The sequence below is a fragment of the Heloderma suspectum genome, chromosome 2 (genome assembly GCF_057233095.1).
Source record: "Heloderma suspectum isolate Gila_16-S chromosome 2, 16-S_ref, whole genome shotgun sequence".
Lineage (NCBI taxonomy): Eukaryota > Metazoa > Chordata > Lepidosauria > Squamata > Helodermatidae > Heloderma > Heloderma suspectum.
In genome coordinates, this window is record NC_139459.1 from 177,132,377 (window position 1) to 177,148,185 (window position 15,809).

General features: G+C 47.7%; 1 protein-coding gene across 1 annotated transcript; it reads right to left on the bottom strand.

Annotated features, from left to right (window-relative positions):
• Nucleotides 1–2,002: 2,002 nt before the first annotated feature.
• On the bottom strand, nt 2,003–13,904 carry PGLS (6-phosphogluconolactonase). The gene is made up of 5 exons (XM_084836417.1): nt 13,563–13,904; nt 11,801–11,908; nt 9,709–9,810; nt 4,434–4,574; nt 2,003–2,550 (listed from the first exon to the last, which is right to left on the bottom strand). Exons 1-5 carry the CDS (start codon nt 13,860–13,862, stop codon nt 2,413–2,415), a joined length of 789 nt encoding a protein of 262 aa, XP_084692543.1. The 5' UTR covers nt 13,863–13,904; the 3' UTR covers nt 2,003–2,412.
• Nucleotides 13,905–15,809: the final 1,905 nt, after the last annotated feature.

A 15,809-nucleotide genomic window follows, 5' to 3' on the forward strand; every position in this document is an offset into this window, starting at 1 on the left:
TCCCTAGCCATGATGGGAAATGTAGTCCAACATAGGCAGAGGGCACGGGTTGACGTAGACTGGCCTCAGCCTTCTCACCACTAGTGATCCTATAGCCTTTACCCCCAGCATCTGTCCAAATTTCCCCCCACTTGATTTGGCAACAGGTCTGTTTTCTATTTACTTACAAGGGTTCTGCTGATGTGATAGTACTATAGTATGGTTTGATAACCTGGGGCAGTTTTTCTTTTCGATTGTAACTAGAAGCATGTTTCACTCATACACTGGACAAGATGCATGTTGATCCCCCCCGCTCACAACATAATAAGGTGGCATCACCCTTGTAACTGTAAGGTAGCGCATTTAAATCTAATGCAGTGGGGGTACGAAGGAGATCTACTGGTAGATCACAAGGTGATTTACAGTAGAACCCAAAAGTCTGACTGCCATGGTTTAACAGAAGCAACAAGGAAATGCTGGGTTTTTCTTTTCCTCTAAATTAGGTCTCTGAAACAACAAAAGCACGTGGATTCCTATGTGAAAGGACTGAGATCAGTTCTGCTCCTGAGAACAAATTCTTGGGCTGAGCATGTGGTCAGATACCCTGGTCCTTAATTCTAAGTGTAAAGAGCCACCATTTCTTGCACGTGGCTTTGGTTGGTGGATCTTGAGGTTCTAGTTTAAAAAACGAAGATCTGCCAAGGCTAAGGTCTGCCCCCCCCCGATCTACACACATCCCATTCGCAGACACACACCACTCATACACATAAACATATTTTTCTTTTTCTAGCTGCTTAGCTGCTCATTTTCATCTGAGACAACCCTACGAACTCTACATTAGCTTTGAACTCCATTTATCAGTCTAGTACTACCTGTATTCTCCCAGAGGAGAAACTGGGGGCAGGATGGGATCACCAAGGTAGGATGTAACACTGAGAGCAGCTTCAGTTTTTATTGAAGTGCAGCCAAGAAAATGCATGCTCACTTCTGCATTTGGCTGGCTGCTACTCTTGTAACATGGAAGTTGCACCCTGTTGCCTGTACATGCTCCCCTTCAACCATTCTACAAAAAGAGTCAGTCAATTGTGGAAGTGACTGTGCATTTAGCTGGCAGGGCTTTTCCATCAACCACCCCAGATAGTCAAAAATGTAGATTCTGAACAGCTGCTGGTTGGAGCACAACTGTATATAACAATGATCTTAAAATGATCTAGAAAGGTTATGGTTCAATGATGGAGGAAAAGGAAATAGGCAGGGCTATGAGTATGCCAAAACTGTGTGGGAATGGATACATGTTGTACTGGGCAACTTCTTGAGCATCTCAGATTTTTTAAAAACAGGTTTCTAGCCCTTAGGGCTGTGAAACGTGTTTGAAAGTGCACAAGCAACACCTGCTGAACTTTCAGAAGCTAGCCAAATTGAACTTCTAGGGCTTAGAAGCAAGGTTTGCATGCCACTACATCAAACAAGTTGATGCCTACCAATCAAAAGAAGTTATACAAAATAGCCAAAATACACAGAATTATGCAAAATAAGTGAAATTAAGCAAATTCATATAGGTCAGACGTTTCAACTCTTCTTGGCTTCTTTTTTTAAAAAATTTATCCTTTGGATAAGGGAGTTCACACTGCCTTAGTCTGAATGGTCAGTATCCCACTGCACTGATGAGATGGATCCGACAATTTGGTTTAAGTCAATTCCTTATGCCCTACCTACCAATTTCCCTTCTTGGCGAAATTGAAAGGGCCAACTGAAGCCCATCCCAATTGCCCCACAGACAGGCTGTGGCTGAGCGACATGCAGATTCTGCTAGTACAAGGGTGGGTGATTTGTGGCCCTCCATGTATCATTGGACTGCAACTCTCGAGTCACCCCTGCACTAGTACGGTGTGTGTTAAGTGCACCCTAGCTCAACATCCATCCATAACCATCTGTAAGCAGATCCTCTCTTTCCTGGATCCTCTGTTTCCCGGATCCCCTGGATTTCCTGGGTTTAGCCCTTGAAGAAAAGTCACACACAGAAGGGAAACACACTGTGCCAGCACCGAGTGGCTTTAATTTACATCTTTAATTGTGCATTCACTTGACACCACATTAGACCGTTCACATGATAGAGAGTGTAATGCCGTTCCTTGCAACTTCTCTTTACAACTAGTAGCTGGACCCAAGCGTTCCCATTTCACACTTTGCCCTGGCTAAAGAAATAATCATATTTGTTACACAGTGCTCCACAAATGTACCACTTCTTATTTTTTTTTTTTTTTTAGAAGAGGGAAGAAAAAAAAAGAAAAAGACAGTGTTAGTTTAGTGCCGCTCCTGAGCGTTACAACCAGACGTGGAGACTGTGACCTGGAATGTTAGCGGGCCGGGATCTACCCACAACCCGCGCTTGGTGGACTTTTCCCAACCCGAAAGGTTGTGGGACATGAGATTCTACAAGATGGAGTGCTTCTCAAAAGGAATCGTCAACTCCTTCGCAGCTGGCTCATCCAAAAACCAGTACAGCTTCCCAGTGTGAGGCTGGACAAGGGCAGCGGGCAATGGGTTTTCCTCGTCACCTTCCAAAATACGCTGTCCCGAGAAAGAGAACGTTAGAATATCATATCTGGGAACTCTACAATTTGCACATGGTCATCAAAATGCAGAAATATAACCCCTCCCGCCAAATCTAAGATTGAGAATTCCTTCACAGTTCCAAAGCCTTGATGTTTCAAAACCCTAAACTATGCATTAATATCGGCCTTGATGTCTGCGGAATTGAAAATATATTTTGAGTGCAGGTGGTTGGAAGGGAGCCATGGATACAGTGGTTTGAAAGCAAGGATAGGTTTCAGATTATACAGAGGCAATGCCTGATGAAATCTCAGAAGTTGGTTAGGGCTGTGGCTTCTGTTCTCTGCATAAGCTTCCTCTGCCCCATGACTAGCAGAAACAGATTTATGCAAAATAAATCCAGGCATACAAAATTGCTTAATTTTCATGATCAGCTTTTTTTTGGCACACAAGTCTGCCCCCGAAGTACACCAAGTTCTTGGCATCTTCTTTTTTTGGAAGCACAGAGCAAATACACCTGTTCTAGCACATAAGCTACCATCCCTAAGGGTCCCATCACAGGAGCCTGGAAGCTGGCTTACGCTGAGTCAGACCCTGGGTCCATCCAGCCCAGCACTGTCAACGCTGACTGGCAATGGCTCTCCAGGGTTTCAGGCGGGATTCTTTCCTAGTGCTACCTGGAGATGCTGGGGATTGAACCTGGGACCTTCTGCATACAAAGCAGGTGCACTATTACACTGAGCTATGGCCCCTGCCTCTCCAAGCTCCAGCATCAACCACCATGATGAAGTTAGGTGCCATAGCTCAGTGACAAGAGCACGTGCTGGCACCATCTAGACTGGGGGGGAACCCTGGAGAGCCGCAGCCCAGTCAGTGTAGATAATGCTGAGCTAGATGGACCAATGCTTTGATTCCAGATGAGGCAACTTCCTTCATTCCCCAGGTGCCTCAGGCCCTGCAATCGGGCCTCATCTTAGATGGATTCATATCCTACTCACCCCCAATGAAGGAACACAGCATGCCCCCCGAGTCCCTCAGAGCCTTCTTCATCTCTCAGGATTGGCCCCTCCCACTGTTCTAGGAGAGGAGGAGCTGCCTCAAAGCAAGAAGGCTTCAGCAAAGCTGCAGCACCTCATTCTCCCAGGTAGCAACTGCTCTTCCTCATCAGGCAAAAGCAGCCAAAACCAGAGAATGACCAAGGCAATGTAAGTTTTCAAAAGCAAGGCACTGCTGCTTCAAGAAGGAGCTGCCCCCACGTGTGGCTCCTCCCCTTCCTGTCTAGGGAACAAAAGGGAAGGCAAGAGGCGAGGGGGTCCCAGGACCCTTGCCATCTTCATCCGAGTGTTGTGTCAAGGATGAAATTTGCTCCCTTCCTGGAAATTCCAGGCAGTATCCAATGTTAGTCCTACGTAGGTTAGACCCATTAAAATGAATGAGACTTAAGGTAGCCATGACTAATTGATGTCCCATTCATTTCAATGGGTCTATTTCATGTACAGCTAACATTGGATACCACCATCTAAAACAGGCAGAGGACACACTCAAATACACATGTTCCCTGCTTAGGAGGCTAATGGGTGAATCAGCCAAGGGTCTCCTCAATACACATACACCTAGCAGAACCAAGTATCCCAGCCCTGGAGCAACCTTCCCCGACCCAGTGCTCTCCAGTTGTTTTGGATCACAACCCTCAGAATTCCCGACCATTGCTCCCTGCTGGCTGTGGCTGATGAGAGTTGAAGTCCAAACCATCTCGAGGGAACCAGGTTGGAGAAGGCTGCTACCAAGGTTCCTGGCACCCACCAACTCATCCAACCCTTCTTTTTGGGTGGGGGGAGGGAGGGAGGGGACAAATCCTTTGCACCAGACCTCTGAGGCCAAAACCACATCATGCACATTACCTTTATGACAGCGGCCTTGCTATCCCCAGTCGCGACAAACACCACACTCCGGGCTGCATTCAGCACCGGGAGGGTCAGCGTGATCCGCTCTGGAGGTGGCTTTGGGGAATCACGAATGGCAGCCACGATCTTCTCCCGCTCCTGCCACGGGAAAAAGGGTATGAAACACGGAGAAGGCGGGAGGGAGGGAGGGAGGGAGGGAGGGAGGGAGGGAGACTGGAGGTGTTATGGCACAGCCATATCTAGGCCATGTTGTGCCAAACACTAAAATGGCAAGGCATTTTGCAAAGTTCTTCAAGGGCATTGCTACTAAACAGTGGAACAAGCCATGCACCTGATCAAGGCTTCTTATTTTATTTGGAGAGAAACTAAAGGTATGTTTCAAGCCGCATCTAAGTGTCTATTCATTCCTGCATTTTTTTAAAAGTCATCAACCAGGTCTTAGTAATTCAAAAACTCTTTTTAAAAAGGGGACAGCTGGCCAACTGTCTTCAACATGAAGAAAGCATGCAAATTCATGTTTTCACTCGGAAATTAAACCAGGCATGGGTCTGGTGGGTCCTTCGCAGAAAAGGTGGGCGAAGATTTCAACATGGGGTGAAAGTGGCAGGGCATCGGGGTATAACTGTACATGTGGCAGTGAGCAGGTAAGAGCCAAGAGAAGTTTGGGAACCACTTAAGGCTTGAAAATGCACAGAAATCTGGTTGCCCAGGTGCTTAAAAAGACTAATAACAGCACTGAGGAATTTGACATGCTTGCCAACTTGAGAGAGGTGGGCTGGTGCCTGAAAAGTCAACACTGGTTCCTTCTAAGTTTGATGCCTCCTCCTCTTTCAGCCATGGAGCTGTCCTCCCTAATGCTTGCCGTCAGAACCGACAAAACAAGCAGAGAGACAAGAACAGGGTGAGTGAAGTGATGCAACAGCATTCCTAGGGTGCATCAGCAAAAGAGGCTGCTTTGTGTACGATCAGAAAAGCAAGCAGAACTCTCAGGGATGGGGGCGGGGGGAGAAAGAGAGATTCAACAAGCCATGGGCTTCTTGCACCAACACTGCCCCTTCCTATGAACAGAGACAGCCACGCCTGTTATGGGGCAGGGGAACCAGGGCGGAGGTGAAGAGTGGCTTGTGGGTCCTGCTAAACTAAAGGGGTGCACCCAATACACACACAGACATTGCCATGCAATGTGCAAGGTAGTTTTTCACAGTCAGGGGTGATGGTTGTTGTTGTCTTCAAATTTAATTTAATAACATGTTTCCACACATTTTTTCGTTGTTCTTGGTACAGTCCCATATTTGAGTGGGGACGGGGGGGGGGGGAGAGAAAATGTATATAATCAGCTACAGCTGAAACGCTCTGGTAGGCCAAGGAGGATCTCAGCTCCCCCATCGCCTAAACATTACACAGTTGCATGCAAGCAATCCTGTTTCATGCATCCTAATCCCTCAGGAATAAAGCACAGGAGAAACCCAATGAAAAGGGAAGGGATTTCTCAATCTGCCACATCAGCTTTTCTAGTCCAAAGCAGCAGTGTGGTAAGCAGTAATATATCAACATGCCCCAAATCAGTGTGCGTATGTGGGGCGGGGAGCCCTAGGTGGCTCAGGGACCTAAATGTTTAGTACCGGCACCTAGTTTGAAATGTCTCAGGGCCATGCAAGGCTGGTACCTAACCGTTTTGATGCTGCCCACCCTTGCTGGGAATTGATGCTCGTTTCCTTTTTAAAACAGAAGTCACAATATAAACAAATCAAAATATTAAACATTAAAAATGTTCAAAAACAATTTTATTCCCTTTTGGAAAATGTCAATTTCCAATGGATGCCTAGCTTATTTTAAAGCTGAGCATGTGGTTCAAGACTTGCAAGGTAAATTTAGAAACATTTCTAAACTTCCCATGTTCCCTGGCCCTGCAGTTTAAAATGGTGGAAAGCAGATGCATCTCTTCTGAGAGGAATCTTTTTTAGGTCTGGTTTTTGGCCAATAAACACATGCATGCACGCACACAAACACTAGAACAGCAAGCTTTGAACAATTTAATTGGCTGCTTTATAAATTAACACTTGAACTGATTAATCAGATGCGGGCAATTTTAATCTGTGAGTCCGCAAGTTAACTGTGCATTGGTTTGATTTTTTAGGCTATTTTGGTTCTGGTAATAGGGAATGAAAAAAGAAAATATTACAGCTGTTTTTTCTAACAGCCACATTGTAACTTTTATTTACTAAGTTCTCTTATATTTTCTTCAACATCTGCAAAAAGGCACCCATGTTGAAGTTTTGGTACTATGCAAATGGGTTACGTTTCCACCTCAGAGTAGGGACTTGTTAAGAGTAAGGGTAGCTGAATTAAGAGAAGGGGGAAGGGTCAGAGGACATGTGTCTGATGGTGCAAGGCAAAGAGAAAGGGGGTGAGAACAAACAACTCATCAATACCCTAGAAAGAATGACAAGAAAATGGTTTGATCCTATCCATCAACAACCTATGCCCTCTATGGCTCCCCCTAGTGGATGGAGGGTCTCCTTGCTGTCTGGGCTGTTCCGTCACAGGTCCCCAGACCAAAACGGCTACACATCTGAGGATGGGAGACTGGCAACCAATGCATAGGTTAAAAAAAGAAAAGAAAAATGTCAGTCCATATTATTTTCATGTGGTTTAATGCTGTCTTTATATCTTTTTAGTACCATTCTAAAATGGTACTACCTATGTATACTCTGGCTGTCAAACTGTTTCTGGCGTTTTCCTTCTTCGCATCCCTTCTTGTGCCGCTTTCCTTTTCTACCTTGAATTGTAAGTCATGTTTAAGAAGAGAGGTGCTGGATCGTAAACCTTGGGAAACGCTGCATAAATTTATGCCACGGCATTCACAGTCTAGAAGCAACAGGTTTTTCGACCTTGGACACGCACGCTCCGCTGGATGATGCTGTGCCTATGGCGTGGTGGTGGAGAAGTAGCATGTCCTCGCTGGGACAGAACAGGCCTTCAGCTTGACTCTGACATGGGCTTGGCAACTCGAGCCATCAGCCCTGCTGCTCAGAGCAGGAAGAGGCACAGCCTTTGGCCCACAGGAGCAGGCACCTCCGAGCGATTGTGCCGACTGCCCGAGTCAACTCCCTGTTCCAAGACCGACAAGGGCTTTGGGAAGCCAGTCAGCAAAGTCAGCTGCCAACACCCAAAGGCAGCCTTCCTCAACTTGGTGGCCTCCAGATGTTTTGGCCTTCAACTCCCCATTGTTCCAAACCAATGGTCAGGAGTCCTGGGAGTTGTGATCCAAAACATCTGGAAGGCACCTAGCTGGGGAAGACTGCACAAAAGGCATTTTGGAAACCCCCTGAATCCAGCAACCCCCTGAATCCAGCAATCCCCTGGGCCAGGCCTCGTTAATTGGTCCACCACCCCTGCAGGGCTAAAAGGCATGGCAATATCCAGCCCCACCAGGCAACAATCCAACCACAGCAAGGGATGAGCAGTTCTATCCCACATTTATTTACTGCGTTTATATCCCGCCTTTTTTCCTCCGATGAACCCAAGGCGGCATACATAATCCTCCTCCTCTCCATTTTATCCTCACAACAACAACCCTGTGAGGTAGGTTGGGCTGAGAGTCAGTGACTGGCCCCAAGTCTCCCAGTGAGCTTTCACGGCTGAGTGGGGACTAGAATCCCAATCTCCTGACTCCCAGTCCAACACTCTAGCCACTACACCACACATGCACAGAGAACCAACACCCCATTCGTTATAAAATGCAGCACATGACTCACAGTGTATGTCAGGCTACTCAGCCTTCCCCAGCCTGGAGCCCACCCTACAGATGTGTTGGACTGCACCTGCCATCATGCCCGGCCAGCATATCCAACACCTCTGAAGGGCACCAGGATTGGGAAGGGTGAGTGTGGAACACCAGACAGTCCTACAGTTGTCACGATGTCCTGAGCTACCCCAGCTAACCAGCAAAGATCACAGAATCATAGAATAGTAGGGTTGGAAGGGGCCTACAAGGCCATCGAGTCCAACCCCCTGCTCAATGCAGGAATCCAAGTCAGAACACCCCTGACAGATGGCTGTCCAGCCTCGTCTTGAAGGCCTCCAGTGTGGGAGAGCCCACCCCCTCCCTAGGTCAGATCAGCTGAGAAGTAGAGAGGGACCCATTTTCATTGCCGTCTCGACCTGCTGGATGGGGAGGTTTAACCCTCCCTCCTTAGCAGGTTGAGATGGGAATGAAAATCAAGCCTGGTGGAGGGGGTGGAGGGAGTGTGGTGTTGGGGAGGGTGCTGGGGATGGATCCAGAATCCTGGTGGGCCAGAGGTTCCCCATCCCTGTTTTATGGGATACCTGGTGATGGGACTAAGAACATAAGAAGAGCCAAGCTGGATCGGACCAAGGGTCCATCTAGTCCAGCATTCTGTTCACACAGTGGCCAACCAGATGCCTGTGGGAAACTCACAAGTAGGACATGAGTGTAACAGCATCCTCCCACCCATGTTCCCCAGCAACTGGTGTACATAGGCATACTGCCTCTGATACTGGAGATAGTACACAGCCATCAGGACTAGTAGCCATTGATAGCCTTCTCCTCCAGAAGTTTGTCTAATCCCCTTTTAAAGCCACCCAAATCGGTGGCCATCGCTACATCTTCTGGTAGCAAATTCCATAGTTTAACTACAGGTGGTGTGAGGAAGTCCTTCCTTTTATCTGTCCTGAATCTCCCACCAATCAGCTTCATGGGATGACCCCCACTGGGTTCTAGTATTATGGGAGAGGGAGATGCATTTCTCTGAACCCCAGTCACACCCCACAACACCGACACCCACTCTGCAGCTGGTGCAAGAATTTGACTGGGGACATCGGGGACAGAGTAGTGCTCCCCGGCCTCATTCATGCCTGCTTTCTTGGAGGCCAACCTGTCCTTGCAAAGCAACTCAGTGGACAGCTCGCTTCACCCCCAGAGTTCCCAAAGCTGGAAGAAAAACCAGAATGGACGAGATCTCTCCCTCTCAGAATATACCACCCTATGAGCTCCCCCTTGTTGCTGCTAGAACAAAATGCATTTCAACACATCTCTTTTAAAAGGGAAGCCTGCCTTAGGGACAGAGCTAGATACCAGAAAGCCTTAATCCGATTGCACTGAGCTTGCTTAGAATAACCAGATGGGTAAACACCCCCACCACCAATGTGTGCGCACACAGGCACATGCCACTTCCTTCTACTCATTCAGCCCCCGAGAGGCGTGAGCTCCTCCAGGATGGATTCCCCATGGCTCCTCTCCCTGGCTCACCTGTAGGAGGGGATGATCTGGAAAGAGTGAGCAAGTGTGTCCATCTGGTCCTACTCCCAAGATCAAGAGGTCAAACACAGGCATATCCTCACCCTGGAAGGCCTGCAGGGCAAAAACACAACCGAAGAGAGAAAGATCACATTTAGCTCGCCGATGTTTATGCCGCCCTTCAATATGCAGCCATCGGGGGGCTTACAGAGATTTGAAGTCAGGTTAAAAATCCCGCATCGGAAAAATCGTAAGAAATGGAGGAGAGAAGCAGCACTAACAGATAAACCAATGATAAAGACGGTAAAAGTCTGGCAAAATAAAAAGTTATCTGTCTGGTGTGTAAAAGGCATTACAGGAGAAGCCAGATGATTAATTCCCTGGGAATTAATCTGTTCAAGTGAAGGACAGGCTACTGTCAAGTGTGGCGGCCTTCCTCAACCTGGTGGCCTCCAAATGTGGTGAACTAACAATGCCCATCATCCCCCAGGCAGCATAACCAATGGCCACACTGGTGGGGCGGGAGGGGAGTTATAGTCTGGAGGGCACCAGGTTGTGGAAGGTTGAGTTAGAAGGATGAGCTTACCTTGCCAACACTTTTTCAAAGACCCAAACATTCTAGCTGTCAAATTAGGTGGGGGGTGGGGGTGGAGGAATAGTACTTGTTTAGCAAACAGAGATGAAGCGGGGGGGGGGGGGTATGTCTCTGCTCACGTGACACCAATACTGTTCCAGCTGCACAGGCTGCCAGTGCGTTTCCGAGCCCAATTTAAAGTGCTGGCTTTAACTGTTAAACTTTTTGCCAAAGGTAAAAGGGGCAAGGAATACCAGCATCTTTTAGCTTAAAACTCTTACTGCCAAGAACTAAGCCTTAGGAGAGGCATTTCAGCCTTTGAGAATGGGGAAAAAAACCTTCTGAAAAAGCCGGAAAGCCACCAAACAATCTGTGGTCGGGGGTATGGCTATCTGGGCAACCCTAAGTGGGCCGGATTTGGCCTACAGGCCTAAGGTTCGACACTCCCAGTTTAAAGCTTTAAGTGGTTTGAGCTCAAGTTACTTGAGGGACTGCCTTCTCCCACAGCAGCCAGCTTGCACTCTGAGGTCATATGCAGAGCTCTCTGGCCTCAATCAAGGATGATTAGGCGGATAAGTATAAGGAGAGGGCCTTTTCAGTGGTGGACCTGCACCCCTAAAATTGGCTTCCATCAGGGGTCTGTCAGGCCCCTTCTTCGCAGGTCTTCAGGAAGGCACTGAAGACCTACCTGTTTTTGAGGGTCTTTCCCTAGTCCATGTGCTACAAGATTTATTGGGGATATCTGTTTTTATAGAATTTTAATTGAATATTTATTGCATTTGTATTGTATTTGTTTTGCACTGTTTTTATGTTGTACACCACCTTGAGAAGGTTCTTAAAGGCAGTTGAAAAAATAATTTTAAATAAAATAAAAAATAAGAGATGCACATTCCTGCCTGTTACCGGGATGCCTCCTAAGACTGATTCAGGAGTGTGAAGGAAGCACAACCCCCACTGCCGAACATCCCCTCCCATATTTGGCTTTGCTTGCTTTGTGCTGCCCTTTTATTATGAGATCATCACCTGTATCTTTGTCTACTGACCTCAAAGTTGTTTAAAGGGATTTCACTTTCCAGGCAACCATTACAAATCTTCCCTCTCCCCAGAAGGCTGCTTCAGTCGGTCCATCCATCTCAAGCATCTGATGCCTTGGACTATTATTATAAGGTAAACTATTAAGAGGTCTCAGCTACCTGGCTATTATAGAATAACCTTAATCATTTGGGGATACACTTTATGTTCCCTCTTTCAAAAGGGATGTGCAAGTGTCTCCTTTCTAGCCGACCCCCAAATTAATCAGCAATTTGAACTATGGGTGTACTGACTGGGGATTTCAAGATCTTGGGGAAAAGTACCCCCCCTCAATTAATAAATGAATTAGTTAGCTAATCCCAAGAGACTTTATATATGATGGCAAAAGGCAGAGCTCACGTTTCCATATTACATCATACTGTAAGGTGCTATACGATTTCAGTATTAGAGACCAAGTCACAGACACACACACTCCCCCCCCCACACACACAACTGTACCTCTTTCAGCTTTGCAGCATAATCCGCAGCTGCCTCTTCTACTGCTAGTGAAGGGTTGATAACAACAATTTGGTCCTCGGGTACAGCAATTTTAGAAAGGAGATAGGTCTGAAATAAATAACCACAAGTCATATAACAGGAACCAAAAAATTGTTCCATCATCAGGCTTCAGGCTTTGATATTTTCTCTCCTTTCATACCCAATGCTAGGCTGGATCCAGCATCAAGCCTTCTGGAGATGGAAGGGCTCCTTCCATCCCTGGGAGGCTTCCGATCCACTGGAGGAATCTTGCTGGTAGAAGGGGGAGGGAAGCAATCTTTGTTGACTCCCCCTGCAGTCCCTGATGCCCCCCTCAAGGATCTGTTCCAGAGGGTTGGGGGATCCTTCGGAATAGTTGAGAAGTCGGTGATTGGGGCTGCAGAGGGAAGAGGGAATCAACGAAGATCACCTCCCACCCCACCACCAGTTGGAGCATTATAAGCTCAGGAACTTCTCCCACTGGTAGAATAAAAACTGGATCCAACCATGATATAAACTGCCTCCCTTTTTTCTCCATTCTTTTGATGAAATTTAGACTGTACGCTCCTTGGGGCAGGGCTCTGTCTTTGCATATGATACTTTATAAAGTACTATGTACAGTACATCAATGGTGTGATATACATAAAAATAAAATGAACAGCTGGTGCTTCTCCCATTACTGCATCTCCATGCTGGAGAAAACTTCACTGGTTTAATTGTTGCCTGTCAGGCAGCTGTTAAAAGACACAAGAGCCCTATCAAGGAAAAGAAAGAAAAGACCTTGAGTCTAGTAGCAGGAAGCTATTCCCAAACATACCATATCTCCAACCCTTTGGAAGGAAGATCTTTCATTTAAAACAGGAGTTGTGGGTTCTATATAAGGAAAGGGAGGCTAAAAGAAACTGCTAGGATTTGGCAGTTTCTCTCCCTAATTGTAGAATTTTAGAGTTGGAAAGGAGCTAGTCCAACCTCATCCTCAATGCTGGATGTAATCAGTTTCATATTGCTACAGAAGTTGGAAGAAGGTAGACACCAGTGGGCTATTGGCCAATTTCTGATGGGCCATTGCATGCCTGCTGATTATATTACAGAGAGGGGAGACCAGACTGGCTAAAGCCACCCCACTCGCCTCCTAAAGTGCATTCAGCAGCGACACAGAGCAAGCAGGCAGCGGGTTCGGAGGAAGGATGTACGGAAGGCAGCCCACCGCCTGCCAGCAGCCCATCTAGCACCAGCGGTTTTAGTATTATGGGTTGCACTTGCCCTGCATCTTACTGCATATGAGCCGCCTTGAACATTTTTACAAAAAAAGAAAAAAGCAGGATATATGGTCGCTGGGATTCTTGCAAAGCACTCCGAACTAGGTGGAGCTCAGTCTGGTCCATCAAGGCATTCCCAGCGCTAAGCAAGATTCGCTGCGCCCCGTAACTGTTAAACAGATGCTGAAGAGACATTCTTGCCTTATATGTTTCGAAAACCCTCAGTGGGCCACGAGGATGCTAGCTAGTACATAGAAAAAAGAAACGGGGGGGGGGGGCAGGAGGGCCAGCCAGCCCACCCCTGCGCTCCCAGGTTTGCCATCCCCGCGGGGTGGGTCCACGCCGCCCCTAGCGCGGGCGAGAAGAGCCGGGATTCTTTCGCAGGGGGCTCGCCCGAGCAACCAGCCCCACAGCGTCCCGCCACCCGGCCACGCACACCCCCATCGCCCAGTTCAGTCCGCCTAACTAGCCCCTCATGCAGACACCTTGTAGGCGCCGTAGTTGCTCTCGGGGTCGCTCAGCGGGACCCGGCGCTCGTCCACGAAAGCCAGGAGCCAGCGGGCAGGGGAGGCGGCAGCGGCGGGCAGCTCCTGGGCCAAGAGCCGCACCAGGCTCCCGCCTGACAGGCCCAGGGAGAAGCGCCCACCAGGCCCGGACTGAGCCTCCCGCTGGGCCACCAGCTGGGCCAGCGCCGAGCCCAGCTCCTGCGGGGAAGGGAAGACCGAGACTTGGGGCGGCGACGCTGAAGCGGCCGGGCCGCGCCGTGACACCGAAGAACCGGGCATGGCGAACGAGATGGGGAAGTGGCCGAGAGGGGGAACGGAAAGGCCTGGCAACGGCGCCGGGGGGACCCATGGTGGGAGGGAGCAAAGTCGGGCGGAAGCGCCGGCGGTAGGCAAGGAGACACTGGCGGAAGACAAGGACCTTTCGCTTAGGAGAAGGAAGAACGGGTAATGACGCGAGCGGGGGATATATATCCACAACGCCACCGGAAGGAAATGAAGCCGCCGCCATCCCTGCTAATTACTGGCAGAGGGCGTGACCGCAAGAGCACCACTAGGGCTGCAATCCTATCCCCACTTGCTTTTGAGTAAGCCCCAGTGAACGCACGAGGACTTACTTCTGAGTAGACCTGTATAGAATTGCGATGTTATTGTCGGGATAGTTGAATGGCTGAGTTTTCCTTGGAAGCCATTTGTGAATCTCCCTTGGAAATTAAGTGAGAGCTGCTCGTAGAAATCCAGGATTCTAGCGTAGCTGTGATTGAGCACTAGTCTATTTCGCCCCCCCAGTTGACAAGAGTTAAATGTTTTTCCTAAACCCGGCCTTATTGGGGGGGGGGGTAGTGGCGCACGTATAAATATTTCTACCAATGCCAATATACTCGAAGGTATTGCAAGGGGCACTTGTGGCTAAGGGAGTAGATTATGACAGCGCTGCAGCGTAGTCTAATGTTAATACTGCACGTTAAGAGCTGGTGCTGACGCTGTTTAGGGTTTACAACCAAAAAATACCAAATACCCCACAGATCGCAGCCAATGTCAGTTTCTGTAATCCCACCCCACCCGACTTCTTTCCCAGCTGCAATCCAGTGCTCAACTGCAGGCAGACGCTCCAAAGGCTTGCTTGTAGAGGGGCTCCACTTTTATGGCTATAATCCTACACCCTCTTACGGAGGAGGGACTAAGCCCCATTGAACTCAATAGGACTTTCTTCTGAGTTGCCATGTATAGGACTGCTCTGAAATGTTCAAAGACTAAGAAACAATCCAGCTTTTTCATAGGAAGTAAGAGGAGAGTTAGAAAAAGCATGAACTCTGGCCTTTGTGGGTACTTTTTGTTTTGGGGGGAGGGCACCTGCCCAGTTACACCTACGATAAATTCCTGGATTTCTCCATTTATTTATGCAGGCAGCTCTCACCTGCATCAGGAGAGGGGAAGTCTACAATTCAGACAATGTGTTACTTCTATTTCTGTCGTTGTGAAAGGATCACAGAAATATCACCTGTAGTAAATCAAAGGATTTTTCATTGTTTTAAAATATCCTATAAGATACAATAGAAGCCTATGGCAGCGTGAGGTGGGAGTCTTAAGAGTTTATGGTTAAGGCAGATTTATGCGGAAGTAGGGTTACTTACCAGCACCTGCTCCTGTACCTTTAATGGTAGTGGAACAGACAGAAATGTAGCAGTGAGGGTTTATTGATAATTTATTTCAGTTCTGTACTACCTTTTCCCCTTTTCATGGACCCAAAGGGGGTCTGGAGAAATTAGGGCTGTGACAGCCATGAATCTTGTGTTACATAGCTAGGACCTGTATCTTAGGGGCAAAGCAGGGTATTTCTTGAAGACAAATTAACATGATAGGAAACCTATTGTAAGCTTGTTAAGAAGAGGCTTAACAATAGGTTGTTCATTTCTTGAACAATTGTGCCCAGCTTACTTTAGTATGAGGTTACTCTCTCATATTGAAGAGCAATGTGAGTTGCCTATTCTATTCGTGACCATTTTGGTTTAATTTTTTCCAGTTTTTTTTTTTAAATCTAAGATTGTGTGCTGGCTTGCAATATAACTCCTGCATGGGAGCACATGTCTACTGTCCTGATGAAAGAACAGAAGAAAGCGATCTCCTATAGCAATGTTTGTGCTATTTAGGGTAACACTTTCTAAAAGATATACTTTGAAGGCTCTGTAGTCCTCAAGGAGGACTACTCCTACAATGAAGCACAGAGAG

Coding starts and splice junctions, on each gene's coding strand:
- PGLS (XM_084836417.1), bottom strand. CDS start 13,862: ATGCCCGGTTCTTCGGTGTCACGGCGCGGCCCGGCCGCTTCAGCGTCG. Junction 11,909..13,562: donor GCAACTACGGCGCCTACAAG/GTGTCTGCATGA, acceptor TATTTATTTCAG/ACCTATCTCCTTTCTAAAAT. Junction 9,811..11,800: donor ATGCTGCAAAGCTGAAAGAG/GTACAGTTGTGT, acceptor TTTGCCCTGCAG/GCCTTCCAGGGTGAGGATAT.